Raw genomic sequence first — 24,995 nt, 5'->3', positions numbered from 1 at the left:
AAAACTGGCAGCATTTTGAATAGGCATGCATTAGTACCACAAGTTTGTCATTCTTCGTATTTCCCATAAAATTCTGGAACTTTATGGTTTTGCTGGACATGGAAATAGTCACCAAAGCAGCACGTGGATTCAGCTTGGTAGGAGATAAGATGGAAAAATTAAACAGGGGAGGAAGAGATGTCAGAAATTGCACCCCAGAAATAGCTATCCCAGAGATAAAAGCTACCCCATTAAAGCCAACTCCCATATGTCACTCTATGAAAGGGGCTCCCATTTTAATCCCTTTTAGTACAGCACATAACCCCTGCTTTAATAGAATAGGGACGCAAAATAAGATTGATGTAGTGGTTAAGTTGCTGGAGCAGAAACCAGGAAGTTGTGAGTTCTAGACCCACCTTAGACATGAAATCTGGCTGGGTGACTTTGGGCCAATTATCAAGAGGTGGTGAGTTCTAGTCCTTCCTTAGGCATGAAAGCCAGCTGGGGGACCTTGAGCCAGTCACTCACTCTCAGCCCAATCCATCTCACAGGGTGGTGGTTGTTGTGGGCTGTAGGAAGAAATATCCTCTGGGTTCAGCTCCAAGTGGGGAAAAAGACACTGGAAACATGGAGACTGCTTGGAAAGATGGTTTAATGGTGGACAGGATCACATGGTTTGAGTTCCTGAACAGAAAGGAGAGGAGATGCTGTGAGTCCCCGGGTTTTATGCCCTCTCTGGCTTTGAACTTCCTGGGGCCCCAAAAGAGTATCCTGATTGGTTGTCAGACTCCCAGGGGTGGGGGTCTTAGCTAGCTAGCCTTGCTGGCTGATGTAATCTTCCCAGGTGCCATGTGGTGAGTTTCTGTTGCTAGATGAGTCCTATTGTGTTGCAGATGATGGTCCATTGACAAAGATGGGAGGGAATTGAGTTTCTGCCCCTGGCCCATTGACAAAGGGTGTGGGGGACAAGAAGGTGGGAGCTGCTTCATTTTTAAAATATGCTTCTCCATTTCTCATCCACGGGAACATAATTTTCTGCCTTTTTAATATTTCCTAAAATATTTCATTCTTCTAGGAAAGGGGTGGGTGCTAACTTCCTACAGGGGAAAACAGGAGGAGGGAGGAGTATTAGGTAAGTGTTTGGGTTACTTATAAAATAATAAAGGCAAGATAAAAAAATCTACTAAATAAAATGAAGTGGTTGCTACAGAACAGCGTGTTCAGGTGACATCATAAAGTGGACAGCATTATATGCCAAACGGGGCAGAGTGCCACAGAACACTGACCTTAATTATCATTCCTGGCCCCAACACAGTTTCTCTTCTCATCTTTTTGGAAAAGTTCCAAAAAGTAAATGTACAGTAGTCCAAATGATGACAATAACCGTGCAAAGGATGGGGCTTTGATTGCATACTATGTGGACTTTTTTTGGAGCCCTCCTGATTTCCTGATCCTCCTCTATATATTTCTCCTGCTCAGAAATTCTTCCTGCTCTGAAATATTTTAAGGTTTTCTGGGAATTGCCGGAAACCTCATCTTAACACAACCCAAGACCTTTCTTTGTTCCTTGCAACAGCAATAACTTCAGGTCCTCCATGAGCAATGTGTTTACTCTGACAGTTTCTTGCATTGTTTTTTTTAATTTATTGAAAATGTGGTTATTTCCATGGGAACGTTGATGATCTCTAACAGCTTGCCTGTGTGTTTGTTTATTCATTTATTACGTTTTTGTCTTGTCTGGAGATGCATACATTTCTTCAACTATTTTGCATAAGGAGGAATCTTCAAATCCTTAGATGTTTGTTTCAGGCCAGCTTTTGATGGCAACATAATGCTCCTATCTGAAGCTGCTCAGTTTCTCCTGAAGTATACAAATAATTAACTGGTCTAGTCAAGAGAATCTCATAGCCTAGTGCAGGGGTCAGCAACCTGCAGCTCTGGAGCCACATGTGGCTCTTTCACCCCTCTGCTAAGGCTTCCTGTCACTCAAAATATGTGTCACAACCGCCAATGTGAGACACCCGCCGGCACATGATTTATTGAGCTTTTCAACCCTGGGTAGGCCAACCATGGTTAAATCCAAGAAAAGAAAACTTTCAGAAGAAAATAGAACGTTTAATTCAACTATGTATGCTAGTTTTGTGGCCACTCAAGAAATAGTCAGGCACAGGAAGGGTTTTGTGGCTCCTGGTGTTTTCTTTTCTGTGGGAAATGGGTCCAAATGGCTCTTTAAGGTTGCAGACACTTGGCCTAGTGCTTCTCAACCATGGCAATTTTAAGATGCATGGACTTCCACTCCCAGAATTCCCAGACCAGATGTTCAAAAGAAAAGGGGGAAAAAAAACCAGTTTATCAGCTGGGAAGTGATAACTTTTCCCAGTTAAGAAAAGAAAATGCAAACAAGAAAAGAAAATAAAGGCACTCAACCTATGGTTTGGTTCAGTCTTCTCCAACATAAAAAAGTATGGGTTCCTCCTGGAAACTGAAGAGTGGTATGAACAAGAAAGATTGAGGCTTGGGAGAAATGTATGCAGGGGAGAGCTGAATTGTGATTAAGTTTAAATCTCCTGGCCAGATTAATTGCATCCTAGAACACTGAAGGACTTTGTTTTGTTCAAATCTCTAGGACAGAGGTCTTCAAACTTGGCCGCTTTAAGACTTGTGGACTTCAACTCCCAGAATTCTCCAGCCAGCTATGCTGGCTGGAGAATTCTAGGAGTTGAAGTCCACAAGTCTTAAAGCGGCCAAGTTTGAAGACCTCTGCTCTAGAACAGTGTTTCTCAACCTTGGCAAGTTTAAGATATATGGACTTCAATTCCTAGATTTCCCCAGTCAAACATTGAAGTATACAATCCATTTACAAGATCCAAGTCTTCCTTACCTCCCCTTTTTAAAGAAAAATGAAAGTCATTTGCCCATCTCCATTTATCTGGCATCTTCTCTGGGACGTCTCAACCATAGTACCTGGAAGACTTTTCTCAACCTTGGCAATGTTAAGATGTGTGGACTTCAACTCCCCAATTGCCTGGGGAATTCTGGGAGTTGTCCACACATCTTAACACTGCCAAGGTTGAGCAACCCTGGGCTAGGCTAAGCTGACAACATCTCTGCCATGCCCCTCCTCAGCCTCATAATTGAAGCCTATTTGCTTTTTTTAATGGACTTGGCTGGAAGCGAAAGAGCTGGGGCTGCAGTCTTGGATGCCTCTAAAGGGCTCCCCGGGGACCATTTATCAGCAGCTGCAAGGTCCTTTGCAAAAATGTTCTGTGGCTGAACCATGATAGCAACTGGTCATAACTGGTAATTAGGAGGCACACTCTTGGGATCTTGTAGTCCACACATCCTTCCTTGGAGAAAACATCTATTTTTTTGTTTTGTTTTGTTTTCTTTTCTTTTAGAGCTTACAATGAGACACAGGAACATGAGCAAAGGCTTAATGATTCAAGCTGTATGTCATTTCCCCACCTCTCCCTCCCACTGAAAGACTTTATTTGAGAGAGATTTACAGTTAAAGCAGGAAATTGGGTTGTGTTCTGTGTCCCACAGCATCAACTTCGCTACCAAGTCATCATTAAGAACATTAGCAGTAGACCACGAGAACTCCATCAATAGTGGAGCTACCAGATCTGGCATGCAGCAAATGTTCCTTTTGCTGCATTTATTTTTCTAGCTCCTATATAGCAGTTCCAGTCAAGAGGCAAGCAAAAGAGAGCAAACCTAAGAAGCACAACAGTTTGTGAATAAAATATATATTTATGCTAAGGGCCTGTTGTTAAATCACAACTCTGCAAGGGATCCTGTGACATTCTGCACCCAAGCCTTGGATGGCATGCTATTTTATCAAGTTTAAGGGCAGTCACCAGGTTGATTCTTTTGGATCCAGACATAATCAACACTCTAGATAGTAAAAAGATTGTATGTGTAGTTGTTAGCTCAAGCAAACAGATTTAAAAGCAAAGATAAGCATACATACCAAGCAAGATGATACCCAAAGCTCTTACAAGTTGTCAGGAGCTCTTTAATAACAATAGCAGAAATGCCCCATTGGGTGGCCAATTTCCACAGTATCCAGCACTAGGGTCTATGCAGAAGCTCCCCAGAAACAACAATCATCGTGTTAGGAAATGAGTATTGTTGGGTTGGCAATATATAAACCATCAATATAGCTTTCAGACTGCTGTATTGCATCATACTGTGTCTTGATTGGTTAGCTCTGTAGCCAATCCCCTTAAGAGGGAGCTAGAAACATGGTTTGTTTCTCTTTGCTATCTGATATCTCTGTATGCTACTGTTTGCAAATTCGGAAGAACTGTTTACTGTGAATGACTACGACGACTGGTAAGAAGACTTTGTTATTGGATTATCCCTGGACTGTAATTTTGCTATCTCCTGCTTTATATGTGTATGACCTGGACTGTGCCTTACTATTTCCTGAAAGTAAACACAACTCAGTGTATCTGTGTGTTGACTGTGTTTATTCGTATATACTCTCAATCGCTTTCATGTGCACACCCTTGCTATTCAAGGGTTACTCTGCGAATTCCTTAACACACCGCAAAATTTGTATAAAAATCTGGTATCGTGACTTCATGGTCTTGCTATGGTCAGGAGACTGCAAGAGCTGATCTTGACTGGTGGCACATGACTCTGGAACGGGAATCAGACTTTCACAGAAGCAAAAGATTTGAAGCTACATAAAGATTCCCCTCTCCTTCTCCTTTATTCAATAAACAAGAGGGGGAGGGGAACCCCAAACAAACATATTAGTTCAGAATGAGCTTTCAACTTCTATAGATTTCGTAAAATGAAAGAGAAATCAAAATATGTCACTAAACCCCTCAAAATAACAATGGTATTCGGCATCACCATTTCACATGCTAAGAACCCAGAGCTGAAAAACATTCAGTTCAGCATTCCAAGTGTTGAAAGAAGAAGAAGCTCTTAATTTGCTGGTTTTGACATGAAATGCCTTTTTTGGTTTTGAGCAGAGAATAATAGAATAATCTTCTATTAATCTTCTCATCATTCCCACCACCCATCTCCTTCCACTTATGACTGTATGACTGTAACCTTGTTGCTGGTATCCTTACGATTTATATTGATATTGTTTCCTGATTGCTTATTTGTACCCTATGACTATCATTAAGTGTTGTACCTTATGATTCTTGATGAACGTATCTTTGCTTTTATGTACACTGAGAGCGTATGCACCAAGACAAATTCCTTGTGTGTCCAAACACACTTGGCCAATAAAAAAAATTCTATTCTATTCTATTCTATTGGCCAAGTGTGATTGGACACACAAGGAATTTTTCTTGGTGCATACGCTCTTGGTATACATAAAAGAAAAAGATACATTCGTCAAGAATCATAAAGTACAACACTTAATGATAGTCATAGGGAAACAGTCAACAGTCAAACAGTCAACCCTAAGGAACATCAGCATTGCCCTTGGGCACATTGTTTGCTTCCGAGCTATTTTATTTATTTATTTATTAAATGTATATTGCCACCTATTTGCCCATGGTGACTCAAGGTGGCTTACTGAATATCTAGGTAGTCCTCAAGCTATGACCATTCATTTAATGACTGTTCAAACTTACAATGTCATTTCAAAAAGGGACTTACGATTAGCCCTTTTACTTATGACCATCATAGCATCCCCGTAGTCACATGATTAAAAGTTGGGTTCTTGGCAACTGGCCTATATTTACAGCAGGTCGCAGTGACCCAGAATCCCATGATCATCAGTTGCAACCGTCCTAGGGTTCCAACGAACACAATGTCAAGGCAGAAGCCAGGTTTGCTTAATGACCATTTGATTTGCTTAACAACTGAGGCAAAAATATTGTAAAATCAATCACGACTTACTTAACAAGTTCATCACTTAGAGATGGAAGCTCCGGTTCCAATTGTGGTCATAAATTGAAGATTATCTGTAGGGCAGAATTGTCTTGCCTCTTACAATAATTGTGAAGTTTTGGGTGCAAATTGTTCCACCTTTGTGATCCTCATAAGCATATTCACAAAGGAGATAGATGATAGTTGTCTCATTTGGAAACTGGTGAGGGACCAACCTAGATTTTAACAAAATTGCACCTGTAAGTAACTGCCACAGAGCTATGTTTCTGCCAAATGAAATATCCTCCATTCTGTATTTTGTTCTTTGCCATTTGTAGCATTTCAATACTTTGATAAAATCTGAGTCTGAAATAGCTTTCCGTAAAAATGCAGAGACAAATAAGTGGAGAGTCAGAACTTTGAAAGGGTAGCAGAAATTGCTAAAAGAAGAAAAGGGCTGATCTACTGTTGCATCCATCTTATACCCATTATGGTAGTTCTTATATTTATTCCTCCAGAGACAGAGGTGAAAAATAGGGATTTCAACCCAGGAGGAGGAGTATGTTCTGGCTGTTAATTACTGTATTTTTCGGAATGTAAGACACTCTGGACTATAAGACGCACCTTCCTTTTTTGATGAGGAAAACAAGAAAAAGAAATCTGCCTCTGCCTCTCAGCAATTTAGCCTCATTGCAGCAAGCAGCAGAGGTCCATGCAAAACAGCTACAGCTGAGAGCAAAACAGCTGAGAGTCGGGAGGCCGATCCAATCAACTTGTGCTAATTAGGCTGTGCTGAAGCTGAAACAAGCTGTTTCTTCTTGCTGCTTGCTGCAAGGAGGTAAATTACTGGGAGGCAGAGGCCAAAGGGTGAGGCCAGCGGGTGGGCAGGACTACATTCAGTGTATAAGACGCACCTAAATTTTCACCCCCTTTTAGGGGGAAAAAAGGTATGTCTTGTACTCTGAAAAATACGGTATATGTGTTTTAGCTGATCAAGTGAAAGCACATAGGCTCTCTCTGCACTGCTCAAGTTACCCGCTCAAACATTGGTGTCCAGTCAGCAGAATGAACCACTCTGTTAATGTGAGCAAGCTAATTGATTCTGTTTCCTTTGAAAGAAACTTTGCTGCTGAGATGTTATTATTCCCCATTCCACAGGCAAAAATACCAGTGAGTTGGGTTTTTGTGTCTTTTCAGCTCAGCATCTCCCAATGCTCACCTTGTTCTGATAACGCTATTTCACAAACATTGCTTAATCTGATTATTGATTTTAATCATTTTCTGGGTTTATCCAAAACAACATTATAACAACATTGTACAACTCTGGTCTAACTAAATACAGGTAGCCTTCAACTAGAGATGGGTTTCAGCAGGTTCTGACCAGTTGGAGAACTGGTAGTAGAAATTCTGAGTAGTTCAGAGAACCAGTAGTAAAAATTCTCACTGGCCCCGCCCCCATCTATTCTCTGCCTCCCAAGTCCCAGCTGATTGGGAGGAAATGGAGATTTTACAGTATCCTTCCCCTGCCAAGCCCACCAAGCCCCGCCCACAGAACCGGTAGTAAAAAAAATTGAAACCCACCACTGCCTTCAACTTATAACAAAGTGACTGGTCCAAGTTACATTGGACCCCCTCAAAACCTACTTACAAACCTGTTTTGGAATTCTGAAGTTACCTCCCCTGCCCCATGATCATCTGACTGTTTTTTTTGTTTTGTTTTTTTTTTGGTTTGATTTATATGCCGCCCTTCTCCAGAGACTCAGGGCGGCTTACAATGTGTTAAGCAATAGCCTTCATACTTTTGTATATTTTATACAAAGTCAGCTTATTGCCCCCACAATCTGGGTCCTCATTTCACCCACCTTTGAAAGGATGGAAGGCTGAGTCAACCTTGAGCCTGGTGAGATTTGAACATGCAGTAATTGCAGGCAGCTGATGTTAATAACAGTGCTTTAGTCTGCTGCGCCACCAGCACTTGGCAACTGACCCACCCATTGATGGTGGTTTTCAGCACTGACTGTAATACACAGTGGTTTTGGTGGAGAATAGCATTTACTTCTGGTTTCTAGCAAAACTGGTCCATAGCAAAACAATGAGTTTGTTTAGTGATTGTAGCAGTTGCTTAACAACCATGGGCAGTTGCTTTTTGACCATGGTGGTTGCATAACAACCATTGCAAAACAAGTTGTAAAAGTTACCCATTCTATGATTCCCATGACTTACGACTGTAACTGCCAGGCTCAATTTTTTTTTTTTAATTTGATTTATATGCCGCCCTTCTCCGAAGACTCAGGGCGGCTTACAATGTGCTCAGCAATAGCCTTCATCCTTTTGTATATTTATACAAAGTCAGCTTATTGCCCCCACAAACTGGGTCCTCATTTCACCTACCTTAGAAAGGATGGAAGGCTGCGTCAACCTTGAGCCTTGGCGAGATTCGAACCCTGCAGTAATTGCAGGCAGCTGGTCTTAATAAGCTTAATAACAGGGTGCCTTAAACCCCTGTACTACCAAGGCTCTTTTTGCAGAATTGCAGTCATAAATCAAGGATTACCTGTAAAGTAGATACATACACTGTATTATGTTAAGGTACAAAATAACTAACCAAGGCTAGTTCTAAACACCCAAGTTGTGCGAATGCAGCCATTAATTCTTTCCTGACATAGTCACAAGAACCTGTTGCTAAGGTGATGACTTAGGACAGTGGTGGGTTTCAAAACTTTTTACTACCGGTTCTGTGGCTGTGGCTTGGTGGGCATGCAGGGGAAGGTTACTGCAAAATCCCCATTTCCCCCAACTCAGCTGGGATTCGGGAGGCAGAGAATAGATGGGGACGGGGCCAATCAGAATTTTTACTACCAGTTCTCCAGACTACTCAAAATTTCTGCTACCGGTTCTCCAGAACTGGTCACAACTTGCTGAAACCCACCTCTGACTTACGAACAGGAAGACTGAGAGTCAAATCCATCTACAACCACATAAATTCACTGGGTGCCTTTGAACCGCCTCACAGCCCAGCCCACATCAAGTGGATTGTTGTGAAAAAAAAAAAGCAGAAGGAAGAAGCACTACATGGACTGCTCTGGGCCCCTGAATGAAAGCTTGGAGGGAAATCAAACAGATCAATGGAAGCCAGTCAATAAATACAAAGGCTTCGTGTGCCACGTTGCGTGAATCCTGGCTGAGGATTTCTGGGCACTGCAACATAGCTGGTAGCAACACTGTTTTGCAGTCTTTTGTTAGCATCCATGCTAACTTTTATCCATAGGTTGGCTAGTGAGGAGAAGAGGGTGGGAGGATAAGAGAGAAAGAGAGAGAGAGAGAGAGGGAGGGAGGGAGGGAGGGAGGGAGGGGGAGGGGGAGGGAGAGAGAGCGAGAGAGGGAGAGGGAGAGAGAGAGAGAGAGAGAGAAACTCCAACAGAAAACAAATGCCAGGCCTGGTGAATGTCTGTCCAGCGATGAGTCATTTTTCTATTTTAGAACAGCTATCTTATTATTTATTTCTATCATTTCCAAAACAAAATCACATGGAAAAATTCTGAGAATGGTCCTGGCAAGGCAGGCCTGGCCTCTGAGTTGGAGTTAACCTCTCTGCCAGGGAAAAATCCCAAAGTTGCTTGAGCAACGTCCCCCCCAGTTGCGTAGCTAAATCCTGTCTTCATTCCGTACTGAATCCTGTGTCTCTTTGTACAGTTGAAACCAAGAATGTACGATGATATCTGGGGGCTTAACTCACATGTTAATGAATGTCGATGCTCCATGGTGATTGTTAGAAAGTGTCTTATCATCCAATCATCCAATCATAGGGTGGAAGGGACCTTGGAGGTCTCCAACTCCATGCCCAAGGCAGGAGTCCTTACACCTCCCGAACAAGTGGTCAATTGGTTGTTTGGTCTATTTTTGAAAACTTCCAGTGATGGAGCCCCCATAACTCCAGGAGGCGAAGTTCCCTTGATTCATTGTTCTTATTAATCATTCTCTTACAGGGGAGAAGTGTCCGCTACTGAAGAAAGAAAGTCTCCGGCTGGACCACAGCAGTGATGAATTCGTAAATATAACTGGTAAGTGGGCAGTCCAGATTCTCCTCCTTCTCTTTCCTCTAGATTCATGGGATTGAGGTAGCCCTGCTTGCTTGACCTGCCCCACCCATTGAGGCCTAGCTATTGTGCAGCCCTCTTGAGATGAAAACTTATTAAGCTGTTGTGACCTAGGCTCACTTAGTCATTATAAGACACAATTAGTCCCAAACAAAACTATTTTATTGTAACAGATAGGAATTCATTCCCAGCTTAGTCCAAATTAATTCCAAAACTAGTCCTTCAGAAAAATTCCTTCGGGCTTATCACACACCTTTAACTTCTTTGGCACCCTGCCAATGGCCTTTCTTGGCAAAGCCCCACGAAGTTCAGAAATAAGAGACGCTGACTGGAAACAGATTTAGCAATGTTGCTTTCCTACAAAGAGCCCAAGAGCCTTTGCTGCTCTTTTAAGCCTTGTGGGAGGGGCCAATCATCTCCTGGCCTTACTCCTGAGTTGTCCCTTTTGCTTTAGCTGTTCTTGCCTTCTGGCAGCTCTGTGCATGTGTGCACTAGGAACAGGCTCCTCCTGTTCCTCTGCCTCTCTGCTGTCCGACTCTGGGGGCTCCGGAGTCCACACATCACTCCCAGATGGCTCTGGCCCCATCTCTGCCTCTGATGCAGAGCCCTCGTCCGGGCCTTCCCCTGACTCCAGGACTGGCCAATATTCCTCCCCAGCCTCCTCACTGTCCGACTCCGCTGCCAGCTCCGCAGGCTGCTGGCAAACCACAACACTAAGCATCCAAAGAGCGTTTTCTTGGCATTGTCTTCCCCAGGTGCATATGGGGTAGGGTGGGATGTTACAGGAGGTGAGGCAGCTGTGGGATCACTGCCCAGATATCATCAAAGCCTTTCTTTTACCTTGCAGCCTGATCTGTAAGCTTGAAATTCATCCAAGGAACACAACCTTAGTCTGCCATTTTGTGACAGCAACCTAGATTGTCATTTTGCCACTTTTCCCAGGGCTGAGAAATGGAAGACAAGTAGTAAGAATGTGGGTGCCATGAAATGGGCTTGTTTGGAGAACAGGTCTATTACGGTCCAAATGACCCTGTTTCCCCCACTATCAGGGAGTACTACGATGAAGTCCATAGTGATTTCCTCCCATGGATGGGAGGGATTCGCCACTTGTTGGAGTAGCCCTGGGGGCCTCCCTGGTGTCATTTTCATGGCTGCGCAGGTGGCACAGCTTCTGACATAGTCTTCAATGCCTTTTTTCATCCTTGGCCACCAGATTTCCTTCTTGCCAGGTGTAGGGTCTTTAGATAGCTGAAGTGCCCCGCCTGCATGGAATCATGGCTCCTTTGGAGTACTTGGAGGTGCAGGCTGTTGGGGACGTAAGGTTTGGATCCTTTCCATGCTAGCCCATCTCTGAGGGTTAGGACCCCTGAGTTGTCTTTGTGCCAGAGATCGTTAGGCAGTTCGTTTTTTAACTTTTGTGTTAGAGCTTCTCTGTCTCCAGCCCTCTGCCATTGCGCTTGCCTTTGGGTGGTGACTTGAGAAGCTGGCTGGGAGATGGGGAAGCATGGCGTGAACCACTTCCTCCCATTTGCTGTTGTACTGGGGCTTTTGTGATAATGCATCTTCTAATAGATTCTTTCCCCTAGGGATATAGTTCATCGTGAAGTTGAAATGATCGAAATATTGTGCCCACCACTTTCTTTGGGTGTATTACTTGGAACGCTGACATCAGGGGTGAAAGGTAGACCCTTTGCTTTAAAAACCACTGCCAGCAACCTGACCTGGAGCTCAGAGGGAAGGAGACACCTGCTTTTCCATAAGGGGTATTACCGTATTTTTTGGAGTATAAGATGCACTGGAGTATAAGACGCACCTTAGTTTTTGGGGAGGAAAGTAAGAAAAAAGCTGATTTGTGGGTGGATCAGCCTCCCAGAATACCCCCAATCAGCTGTTCCCAGAGGTGAATTTTAGCAACAGGTTCCTTGGTTGTGAGCATTGTGCCTTTCTTTTTTCTTTTTTACTTTTTTTTCTGCCTCTGAAACTGTTTTTAAAAAAAAAAACCTTTTTTTTCTGCCTCTGAAACAGCTTCAGAAAAAAAGCCTCTGAAGCTCTGTTTGGGGGCTTCTTTTCTGAAGCTTCGTTTCTGAAGCTTTTTTCAGCCTCTGAAACCTCCGTTTGAGAAGTTGGACGGGGCTACATTTGGAGTATAAGACGCACCCAGATTTTCACCCTCTTTTTTTGGGGGAAAAAGGTGTGTCTTATACTCCAAAAAATATGGTATGTTAAGGCAGTGTTTGTCAATCCTCACAACTTTAACTTCAACTCCCAGAATTCCCCAGCCAGCAGGCTGAGCTGAGGTCTAACTATTTTAACTATGTTGCTTGGGAATATTCTGGGAGTTAAAGCCCACATATGTGAAAGTTGCTAAGGTTGAGAAACACTGCCTTAACTTAACACACTTTATGGAGATGTTGCTACAAAAGACAACCCTGCTAGACACAGGGGCACGTTAGCAAGCCAAAGTTGGTGCTGCAGGAGTTATGGGCAAGTTTAATTTCAGGTGTCTCCTTCTCTCTGTTGCTAAGGCTGAGAAACCCTCTTTTAAGGGATGTTTGTGATATGTTCCAAAAGATACTCCCAGCATCCTTTGCATTGGCACAGACAAAAGAGATGATGTGTTGAAATGGGGACAATAATTGAACATTTCGAATTTATTCCCCAATGTTTTTTTTTTCTGGAATGAGATCAGACAGAAAATGTTTTGATCTTAATGTACCAAAGGATAAAGCTAAATACCTCCCATCCCTACTATAACGATATTATGTACCTGCATTTTTACAATTCCCAATTCTTTTTATCCAGTCTTTGTGCCTTTGCCTAGAAGGGGATTTATGTTTAGGCCCCCTGTCCTGGGTGCTGTTGATGGGAAGATTTAATCATATCCACTATCAAAAGCATTCATTCAGATGTTTGGACACTGAAGGGGAAACAGCTGATTACGGACTCCTGAAGTGCCCTGTCTATCGTTCCCTGAGGACTGAGCTAATCTCATCACATATTGTTTGGAGAGCTTCCAACAGGCAATTGTACACTTCCTACGAGATGATCCGTACTGTAAAATCCCCTGAAAAGTCACCAAATAGTGTGTAATAGCAAGAGTTGCTAGATGAGATGGATCAAAATGTAATTTAAGTTTTGGATACGAATGGGGTATATCTGTGTGTCTGTGAAATGCTTTGTATTTTAACTGTGACTTTGGGACTATGACCTTAAACAAACAGACACTTAAATGATGGGTGGAAATAGACTCTGAAGCCTCAACATTTTGAAGTCCTTATTTTCCTGAAGGAAAAATGCTATGCCTTTTCTTAGTTTATACTGATTAAAGGAGTAGCCAATCTCAACAAGGACTAGAGATGCACCACACTCAAAGATGGACTTTCAGACATTCTGACTGAAACATATTTTTATCTATAAAAGACCCACATCTACCCTTTCTAATGCCCTAGGGCTTATTATCACCCTGTATTTTATATGTTCAGAGATTAGTCTTTATTATTCTGCAGGGTGAATAAGGAAGATATTATGAACCAATAGAGAAAGTTCAAAAGATAGATGGTGAAATTAGACTTCCCAACCTGGTGTTTCCCCTTCCCTGCATTGCATTAAGCTAAAGGTAAAGGTAAAGGTTCCCCTTGCACATATGTGCTAGTCGTTCCCGACTCTAGGGGGCAGTGCTCATCTCCGTTTCAAATCCGAAGAGCCAGCACTGTCCGAAGACGTCTCCGTGGTCATGTGGCCGGCATGACTAAACACCAAAGGCGCACGGAACACTGTTACCTTCCCACCAAAGGTGGTCCCTATTTTTCTACTTGCATTTTTTTACCTGCTTTCAAACTGCTAGGTTGGCAGAAGCTGGGACAAGTAACAGGAGCTCACCCTGTTACGCGGCACTAGGGATTCAAACCACTGAACTGGCGACCTTTCTGATCTACAAACTCAGCATTTTAGCCACTGAGCCACTGCGTCCCTTATGCATTGCATTATAACACCCCAAATTCGCAATAGACTCTCAGTTTATCTTCTTCTCTTTTTTCCAGGATTTAATCTAATCAAGAGGTTTGGTCTTCTGAAGACCTCATCGGTTAAGAAAATACGCAATCCCAAAGGTCCGATGATCCTCCGATTAGGCAACAGTTCCTTGGTTCATTCGGCGAAGTGAGTGTTCTCTGCTCTTGACTCTAAAAACTGCTACATGACTGTTGCTTATGGATAACCTGTTTTCTGTGCAAATTTATGCCATGCATCAATATCAGTTCTAATTCTTTGTTCCGACTGTCTGCTGGAGGAATTTGTTTTGAGGTGATAATATAGCAGTAAAACCTGTCTGCTGGGCCAGCGGCTGAGAAACTGACTAGATCCTAGCTCAGTGGTGGGATTCAAAAATTTTTACTACCGCTTCTGTGGGAGTTGTTTGGTGGGCGTGGCAGGGGAAGGATACTATAAAATATCCATTCCCACCCCACTCCAGGGGAAGGATACTGCAAAATCCCCATTTCCTCCCGATCAGCTGGGACTCGGGAGGCAGAGAATAGATGGGGGCAGGGCCAGCCAGAGGTGGTATTTACTGGTTCTCTGAACTACTCAAAATTTCTGCTACCGGTTCTCCAGAACTGGTCAGAACCTGCTGAAACCCACCTCTGTCTTAGCTGGTTTAGAAGCCTTCTTTCTCCTCATTTATCAATGGGAGCTGAAGGTCTATGAGGAAGGTGGACAAAAACAGCTGTAACCAACTGCGACGACCAGGATTTTCAGACATGATTGTTAAGGCAGATATAGATAGTCCTCAACTTAGAACCATTCATTTAGCGACCTTTCCAGTTTACAACGATGCTGATCTGGTCTGTATGCTTGCAACTGGCATAGCATCCCCATGCTCAGGTGATCAGAATTTGTTTATGATGGTTGCAGCATCCCCAGGTCATGGGATCACCATTTGCGACCTTCCCAGCTGGTTTCTGACAACAAATTTCAATGGAGGAAGCTAGATTTGTTTAATGACTGCATGATTCACTTAACAACTGCAGTTGTTTCACTTAACAACCATGGCAAAAAAGGTCATAAAGTCAGGCATGACACATTTAACAATATTCTTACTTAGCAACGGAAGTTCCAGTTGTGGCCCCAAGTTGAGGATTATTTATTTATTTATTTTATTATTCATATTTCTATGCCACCAACTCTCCGAGGATTCTGGGTGGCTTACACCAAAGACAGTATACTAAATAGCATATTGCCCCCAACAATCTGGGTCTTCATTTTACCCACCTCGGAAGGATGGAAGGCTGAGTCAACCTTGAGCCGGTGAGATTTGATCCACTGATCTGCTGAACTAGCAGTCAGCTGAAGTAGCTGCAGTACTGCACTCTAACCACTGTGCCACCTCGGCTCTTGCCGTGTTTCCCTGAAAATAAGACCCTGTCTTATATTTTTTTGAACCCCGAAATAAGTGCTTGGCCTTATTTTTGGGGATGTCTTATTATTTTGGGGCGTGTGGAACAAGATGGGGCTCCTCTTGGCATCTTACCTGATTTCCAGCTCTGTCTCCCTAACCCTAACCAGACCGGCTGCGCATGCATTGAAATATTTTCAGGGAGGGCTTATCTTCAGGAGGAGGCTTATTTTAGCACATGCGCTCAAAAGCCCAATGGGGCTTATTATCAGGGGAGGTCTTATTTTAGGGGAAACAGGGTACTTGTATTTAGGAAACAGTAGTGTGGGAAAGAAAGTACCTGGGAGTACAGGTGGGTATCAGTGGCCAATCTTGCTTCTGAAATGCCATCCACAACCCAGGGGGGGAAAGGATCCTCAGAGCTGCTGGATCCTCAGTTCTGGTGATTTAACTTCAGCTGAATCTCTCAATCCTGGAAAGTCAATCACTGCCCAAAAGCAACAGAGTCTTTGAGCCTTTTCCAGGCCCTTCGGCAATTCCTCCTGCTTGGCGGGTGTTTTCTTGCTCCAGCAAAACTTGGCATCCAGCCGGACAGGATTAGACTGATGGGCTGCAAATGCTGAAGCTGTTTACTAGCTGGTTTGGCCTGCCCTTTCCTGGGGCCTGGACAGAAAAGCCAGACGCAAGGTGGGTGGGGTGGTGGTGGTGGAAGGTCATTCAGATGTTCCCTCTTCTTCTGCTTATACACAGAAAGCAGCTTAGTTTCAAGCACAGCAGCCAAAATCTCACAAGATTACTCGTAACCTTGTGAGTCTTTGCTCCAAGTCTCTTATGCACTGGCTTGAGAGTTTAAGTGAAAATTGTGAAAACTCCAGAGGCTTCCATAGGTTTTTCATGCTTACCATCTCCCAAAGATGCTTTTCCAAAACGCAACTGGACTTTGTTTTTTTTTTTCTTCCTTGAAAATGTTTCACTTCTCATCCAAGAAGTTTCTTCAGTTCATGAAAATGCCTACATTTCCTTTCATATTCTTCAAATGACTTAAATTGGGGTGTCTATGGATGCTACCTAGTGATGTTGGGGAGACTGTTTTGTGGGAGGAGTCATCGCAGAGGGTACACTCGCCTTTTTAAGGAGGGATATCTGAGACCCTCCAGGCACTGATGGATAACATCTTCTTTCCAGTAATCATGCTTGTTTGGACCATTGGGATACAAAGTCCAGCAATGCAGCATCTGGAAGGTCCCAGACCCTCATTATTGTAATCTCTCCCTCCAGCCCCCTTCAGGACACTCCTGCTCAGGGGTCAAATCCAGCAGGTTCTGACAGGTTCTGGAGAACCGGTAGCGGAAATTTTGAGCAGTTCAGAGAACCAGCAAATACCACCTCTGGCTGGCCCCAGAGTGGGGTGGGAATGGAGATTTTGCAGTATCCTTCCCCTGCTATGCCCACCAAGCCACGCCCACAGAACCGGTAATAAAAAAAAATGGATTTCACCATTGCTCCTGCTACATCCCCCACCATTGCATCCAAGGCCTGTTTCCCTCTCAGTTCAGAACACAGGCAGTGCAGAAATGAACCTGTTGCAATATTTTTCAGGGTCAGACTCAATAAATTTAGTAAGAGTTAAAGGTTTAAATATATCTCCTTTTATTTACAATAGGCATTCTATATTCACTGAATATTCATAGGTAGAAGCAAGTAAATGGGGGCAAACAGCTCCTTATATATACAATGGGTGGAGCTAAATGTGGGAGTGGTGAATCATGAATACATTAAGAAGTGAAGAATAAGTTAACCCCTGATACCCCGTTCATATATTATTTACACATTATAGAATAAGGCATTTACATCTGACAAATCCCCCTCTAAATGCCGATTCGTTACACAACACCAATTACATTCAGATTCAGGACAGTACAAAACATACAATTTAGAAGTTAAGTATTTATGCTGCTTGGCAGGTAAAGGCTTTGTCAATATGTCAGCTAATTGTTCTGAAGTTTCACAATGCACAGCTTTAATAAATCCATCCTGAGATAATTGTCTCACATGTTTAAATTTTATATCTATGTGTCTGGACCTTTGTCCAATGGCGTCAGATCTGGATATTTCAATAGCTGCTTTATTATCTTCATGCATAATAAAAGGTAAAACAGGTTTTTTCCAAACATCTAAAATCAAATCATTAAACCATACAAGGTTATTTGCAGCTTTAGATAAACAAACATATTCTGCTTCTGTCGTTGAAGTGGCCACTAATTCTTGTTTACCAGTGTACCAGTAAACTGGACAGTCATTTAAGAGGAATATATAGCCAGATGTACTTTTTCTGCATGATGTGTCTCCAGCCCAGTCTGCATCTGCATAACATGTAAGCTTTGGTTCTTTATTATCGTTAGGTTCCAACATTAAACAAAAGTCTAGTGTACTTTTCAGATATCTTAATATTCTTTTAACAGCTTCCCAGTGGTACATTGTTGGCTTGCTGACATGTCTGGATAATAAATTGAGGGGTAAAGCGATATCTGGTCTTGTCCAATTAGATATATAAAGAAGTGAACCTATGACTGATCTATAAAATGTGTTATCTTTGAATTCAGGGGATGATTCATCAGTATTTCTTAGAAAGTCAGTTTGCATAGGAGTATCACAAGGTTTGGCATTACTTAGATTGCATTTATTTAAAAGCTCTATGATCTTATCTCTCTGAGTAAGTTTGAATCCTCTTTTTGTTTTATTAATTTGAACACCAAGATATTTGTTTACTTTGCCTAAAGATTTCAATGAGAAATGTTCATTTAGCTTAGTTACAAAGGTTTCTCTTCTCTCTTTATGTTTTCCTATGTATAAAATGTCATCCACATAGATCAATACAAATTCCATGTAATCATCACCCTTTTTAACGAAAAAACAGTTATCAGCAGTGGTGGCATTGAAGTCCATGGTTTTAAGTACTTTTACTAAGCAATCATACCATCGTTTACCAGATTGTTTTAACCCGTATAAACTCTTGTTTAACAACCAAGTCTCATTTCTGTTTGTGTATTGACTGTGGGGTGCTCTTACATATATTTCCTTATCTAGTTTTGCGTGTAGGTACGCTGTCTGTATGTCATATTGGAATACATCGAGATTAAGTGCTGATGCTACCACTAGAGCTGTTTTGACACTCTCGGTTCTTACTGTGGGGGAATACGTGTCAGTGTAATCCTCCGGATATTTCTGTGCATAACCTTGTGCAACTAGTCTAGCTTTGTATAGGGTATTGCCTCCCTCTAAGTTCTTAATTTTATATATCCACCTGGTACCAATAATTGTTTTATCCTTTGGTGCGATTGCAGGTGTAAATACATTTAGTCCTTGTAAGCTTTCCATTTCTTTTTTCATTGCTAATTCCCATTTTTCTTTTTCTTCACGAGGGAGTTTTAACACTTCCTCATATGTATTAGGTGTCTTTGGCTCATCATCCATATGCATTATATAGTCTTTATATTTATTTGGCATCTGATTTCTGGTGTTTCTAATTGTTTTTTCAGGTTTACTATTGTTATCATGCAAATATCTTGCTTCCTTTTTAGTTAGTGTGTCTGTCTTTATTTTGTGTTGGCTATTTGTCCATGTTTTGGTTTTGTTTTTATATTTGTTGATGTTTTGCTTTTCTATGGTCCCTTTCTCTTGAGATTTTGTATCTTTGTTGTCACTTGGAAATATTTCATTAAGATGTATTTTAGACCAGTTGGCCTGTTCATGGAATACAGCTGTTCTGGAGACTATAAATTTGTTATTACTATCAATGAATCTGTACCCTTTAGTACCTGTCTCATATCCCATAAATCTGAGTCTTCTGGACACGTTTTCTCCCTTTCTTCTCAGTTGCTTAGGTATGTGTACGTCTGCAGTGACCCCAAATATGTGCATGTGTGCCAATTTTGGTTTTCTATTATACATTACTTCATATGGTGTTTTATTTACAATGCTGGACCAGGTTCTATTCTGTGTGTAATTGGAATAATGTAAGGCTTCTGACCAGAATTGTTTGCTTAAGCCAGCATCTTCCAATGTGCATCTAATCATGGTTTGTAATGTTGAGTTCTTCCTCTCTACAATCCCGTTCTGGAACGCAGAAAATGGACTAGACGTGTAATGTAACATTCCTCTGTCCTTTAACCATTGGGAGAATTCTTTAGACATGAATTCACATCCCCTATCTGTCATAATTTGTTTTATTCTGATATTGTGTTGTGTTTCTATGCGTTTATAAAATTCTTTAAATTTTTGGAAGGTTTCGTCTTTGTGTTTTAATGTATAGACAAATCCATAATGGCTATAATCGTCTACTATGGTTAAGAAGTAACGTTTTCTATAAGTGATTGATGGAGTTAGTGGACCAACTAAGTCCATGTGTACTAAATCAAAAATTTGGTTGTTGATCTGGTGGATTTTCTTGGTCTGGGGCTAGTCTTTAGTTTTGTAGATTTACATACTGAGCATTCCAAATAGTTTTCACAATTTTTTATTTTGACACCTTCTGCGTGTTCAGTCATTTTTTGTACTACAGGAAAACTGGCATGTCCTAACTTCCTATGTAAGATGTGAGCACACTCATCATGAATTGGCTTACCTATTTTTGGTTTTTTTTCATTGTGTACATCTTTGTGATCATGAGATATTTTACATTCATCATTGTCACTGTTGCTAATGTTTTCATCATCTACTTCAATACAATCTTCCATATTTGAATCAATGTTGTGTAACCATTTTTCCTTTGTTATCAGATAAGGTAGGCCTCCTTTAATTATTACAGTGCCTATATCTATTTTATTTTTCTCTAAAGTCGCCTTTCCTTTAGAAAAAACTATGTTAATATCAGAATCTCTACTTAGTTTTATGGCACTTAGTATGTTATGAGGTATTTCAGGTATTAGCAATACCCCCTCTATTTTTCCTAGACCTGGCAGTATTACATTCCCTCTGCCTAATACTTGAACCTTTTCTTGGTTAGCTACCTTTATTACAAATTTATCTTCTACAAATGAAGACAATATATCTTTGTTATTAGTGGTGTGATTAGTTGCTCCAGAATCAATAAGCCAATTACTATTTTCATTCTGCTGTGTGTTAGTGTTGTCTTGTTTATTTAATCCATTCAATGAACCAGATTTTCTATCCTTTGAATTATCTCTGCCCCCTCTATTGTCTTTGTAATTTGGTGGGCTTCTGTATCTATGTCTATCCATGGAAGACTGTCTATAATTGTATTTGTTTCTATATTCTGACCTATGTCTTTCTTTTGAAATTTTGGGGCAATCCCTTCTATTGTGTTCCCTGGATCCACAGTTATGACATTTAAATGTTTCATTATATTTTTCTTGGAAAGCTACTTTCCTATATGTTTTGTGTTCTATGTGATTGTTAGAACGATTCCTTCTTGAATTGTCTTCTGCTATTAATTTATTGGATAGACTTTCTATGGATAAGTATCCTAGATTGATTGTGTCTAAATGTGACATATAATTGTCCCATGATGGATCAAGTGAGTTGATAATAACACTTTTCATTGTTTGATCTGAAATCACCTCCCCCCTTAAATGCAGCTCAGCTCTTATTTTGTTTAAAGATATTAAATGCTCACTTATGGAAACCTCTGGTTTTATCCTAGATGAAAAGAAATCTTTAGACATCCTTGTGGTGGTAGCTACACTGTCACTGTAAAACAAATTGAACATGCATTGAATAATTTCTGACACAGTCATATTTTGCTTAATGCTATGATACATTGCAGGAGACACGCTAGATATTAATAAGAAAAATGCTCTATGGTGTAAGCAGTCTATTTTTAGAGTCCAAGGTCTTTTTGGGGGACTAGTGATAAAAAACAGTAAGTTTTCCTTCATAAAGACAACCTGGAGCTGCTGATACCATTCTTGCAAATTAATGCCATCTACCCTTAGCTTTGGGAAGTCACTGGGTAAATTTCCGACATTATTAGGTCCATTACTTACAACCTGAGGTAGTCCGTGGTCTCGCAAATGCAGAAAGTTACAAAACGGCGTGGGGATGCTCGCAACGAGCCTGCACGGTCTCCTCGCCAGTTCATGTCTTCCCGGACCGTCTGCGTAGTCTTGCGCATGCGCGTTGTTCATTTCTTCCACGGAGTCGTCGTGAGAGGTTCTCCTCGTTGCGGCTCGCTCGTTCTGCTCCTCCTCAGACGAATTGGTCTCTGGCTCGATTTTGGGAGTCTTGACGATGGCGGCTGCTCTTCTTCTTCTTTTGACGGCGTTGGTGCTTGCTTCGGTCTGTGGCGTGGGGCGGTATCGGCAGGGCTCTCTGGGTTCGGGCGTCGTCGCTCTCGTAGTCAGAATGGGAGCGGGCAGGTCTTGAGGCATTGGCTTGACCGCTCGCTTCTTCGTCAGTTTTTTTGTTATTTTTAGTTTTGGTCCAAAGGCAGCAAAAAGCGTTTTCATTGCTGATTTTATTTGATTGTTTGTTGAATCCTCTTCACTTTCCGATTCTGATTCTTCAGAGGTGTTAGAGTCTTCTTTTTCATTTTCGTTGTCTGATGTTTTTTGCGCCAGAAATTTTGAATTGAGCTTTCTGATTGGCTCTGCTTCGCTCACCCTGGAGGTCTGTTGAAACCAAGATGGCTGCCATTCAAAATTTCGCGCGGGATCACCGGTTTTCTTCTTCACAACAATATTTTCTGTAGTCATATCACTCACTATTTTGGTGTCTTTTGATTTTTCATTAGTGATGTGCTTCTCTCTCGCTGCTCCGCTGTTCTTCAGCATATCTTGGAGGTTCGCGATGAGGCTTTCATCATTCTTCTGGCTTTTCAATAGTTTTAATATTTCTGACCTGAGTTCGTTATTCTCTATTTCGATTTCCTCCTCATCATCATTTTCATCTATTATTTCTTCGTCTTCAGTGGTGTATTCTTCAGATTCTCTCGAAATCGCATTTGTGGATTCGTTGATTATTTCTTGTTCTGTTTCTATTTCTTTGCTGTATGCCCTGGTGTTGGGCCTATCTTTCTTAGACATTTTTCATTTTTATTGAGTCAATTAACCATCCTCTGCTACCAGCTTGTTGCAATATTTTTCAGGGTCAGACTCAATAAATTTAGTAAGAGTTAAAGGTTTAAATATATCTCCTTTTATTTACAATAGGCATTCTATATTCACTGAATATTCATAGGTAGAAGCAAGTAAATGGGGGCAAACAGCTCCTTATATATACAATGGGTGGAGCTAAATGTGGGAGTGGTGAATCATGAATACATTAAGAAGTGAAGAATAAGTTAACCCCTGATACCCCGTTCATATATTATTTACACATTATAGAATAAGGCATTTACATCTGACAGAACCAGTTTGCACTGAGATGCTGGCGGTGACACCAGCATCCAAGAGAACTATTTTGAGATCATGAATCAATGTTTGCTTGGTGCTCAGCTGCAGGCTGGGAACTCTCTGATCAGGGCAAGAATCCAGGATAAAACATCCCAGACAGAGTGCTGTCCAGCCTTTGTTTAAATACGTCCATGGAGATTTGCTTATTGTCTCCCTTGGCAACAGGGTCAACTGCTCCACCATTCCTTCAACTCCTCCACCATTCCTCCACCATTCCTTCCTACCTTCCACCATTAGGAAGTTTTGCCTAATAGTCAACAGGAAGTGACCATCCTATAATTTAGAATAATAGAATCATAGGATTGGAAGAGGCTTTAGAAATATTCTAGTTCAACCTCCAACTCAAGGCAGGAGTCCTTATACCACCCCGGACAAATGGATGTCCAATCTTTTCTTGAAAACCATGAGTGATGGAGTACCCACAATCTCAGGAGGCAAGCTGTTCCATTTCTTAATTGTTCTCACTGTCAGGAAATTCCTCTTTTCCAAGTTGGATCTCCCTCTGATTAGCTTCCACCCATTGCTTCTTGTCCTGGCCTCAGGTGCTTTAGAGAATAAATTGACTCCTTCTTCCCTGTGACAGCCCTTCAAGTACTGGAAAAATAACTCCCTGATTCTCCATGTCTGTTATTTGGGATAAAAGAGCTTGACCTTCTTCTGGCTGACCCCCCCTCCCCATGAGTTATTTGAAATATGTCCCCTCTATTACTGTATTTTTTTCCCTCATTGCTATATATACACTTCTCTCTCAAGCTCTCCTCCCAAGACTTTATTTCTCAGTCTTGTCATCAACTTTGTTGACTTTCTCTGTCTCTCATCCAGCTTTTCTGACTCTTTCTTCAAATGTGTCCAGAATCGGACATAGTACTTGAGGTGGAATTTGACCAACACAAAATAAAATGGAATTATTACTTCCCCAAAACTTGAAACTGAACTTCTGTTGATGTAGCCTGAAACTGATTGGCCCCATCACACTGCTAGGTCATATTCAGTTTATAATCATTAATACATTTCTGAAAAATATTTCTACTCAGCCGGATATTCCAATACTATGTCTTTTCTTCCCTCCTGTGTGGAAAAGCATTTGTTTTGGACAAATTCTATTACACTAAGTCTATTTCTCTAACTTCCCAAGATCATCTTGAATTTCATCTGACTCCTGTTCTACTCAATTTTTGGTCATTGGGGGTTGACTAAGCATTCCCTTCATCTCTGAAAAGTTGAAGAGTGTGAAATTCAGGCCTGAACTTTGTGGCACTTTAATCCATGCTTCATTTCAGTTTGATGAGGAAGCATTAATGAGGGACCATTTTGAATACAATTTTTAAGTTGCCTGTGTATCCACTGTCAAGCCATCCAGCCCATGCTTAACAAGCTTGCTAATCAGAATTTCACAGAGAACAATGTCAAATGCTTTGCTGAAATAAAGACATATTATTTCACAACGTGGTGCGGAAATTATCCATTTCAAAAGAGGGAGAAGGTTAGCCTGGTGAGGCTCGTTCTGGAGACAGTAATGCTGACTGCTAATCATGGTGGCATTATTCCTAAAATGAGCATTGATTAATTGCTTTGTCACTTTCTCTCGAAACTTCACAGGTATTGAAGTCACGTTGGCTGGTCTGTGGTTCCTGGCTTTTCCTTTCCACTTTTTCACATGCCCATCTCCACTCATCTGGCATCTATTCTCCAGGATATCTCAACCATTGTACCTACAGCAGTGTTTTTCAATCTTGGCACTTTAAGGTATTTGGACTTCAACTCCCAGAATTCTGGGAGTTGCTGGCTGAGGACTTCTGGGAGTAGAAGTCCAAACACCTTAAAGTTGCCAAAGGCAAGAAACAGTGACCTCAACATTTGAACAAAGCATTAGCAAAGTCCTTAAGTGTTCTGGGTTGCAAGTTGTCTGTCCAAGAGATTTAAACTCATTCAGAATTCAGATATCTCCTGCACACATTTTTCCTAAATTTCAATCTTCCTTGTTCATACTACTCTTCAATTTCCAGTTGGAATTCATCCTTTTTTTTTTGTTGGAGAAGACTGAACCAAACTATGTTGAGTCCTCCTAGCTTTGCTTTCTTGTCATCATTGTCCTTTCTTGACTGGGAAGTTGATAGACTGGTTCTTTTCTTTTTCTTTTAAACATCTCAAGAAGAAATCCTTCACCTCATTCTGAACATTGAGTCTTCCATTCCATTTATTATTTTCTTTCTATTTTCTTTTTTAACATTCTGATTTAATGTTTTTAACCTTCTTTCTAATACATGTTCATTT

At 41.4% G+C, this 24,995-nt stretch overlaps 1 protein-coding gene across 1 annotated transcript in view; it reads left to right on the top strand.

Annotated features, from left to right (window-relative positions):
- Positions 1 to 24,995, top strand: part of COL16A1 (collagen type XVI alpha 1 chain) — a 286,423-nt gene that overhangs the window by 33,611 nt on the left and 227,817 nt on the right. Inside the window, exons 3-4 of the mRNA XM_070949755.1 lie at positions 9,807 to 9,881; positions 13,958 to 14,075. Coding sequence (XP_070805856.1) covers positions 9,807 to 9,881; positions 13,958 to 14,075 — 193 coding nt within the window. The remainder of the gene's footprint in view (positions 1 to 9,806; positions 9,882 to 13,957; positions 14,076 to 24,995) is intronic.

Source organism: Pituophis catenifer, unplaced genomic scaffold (assembly GCF_029215685.1).
Source record: "Pituophis catenifer annectens isolate HBS135680 unplaced genomic scaffold, rPitCat1.0.hap2 SCAF_9, whole genome shotgun sequence".
Classification (NCBI taxonomy): domain Eukaryota; kingdom Metazoa; phylum Chordata; class Lepidosauria; order Squamata; family Colubridae; genus Pituophis; species Pituophis catenifer.
The sequence above is the reverse complement of the archived record's forward strand: the minus strand, read 5'-3'. Positions and strand labels throughout refer to the sequence as shown.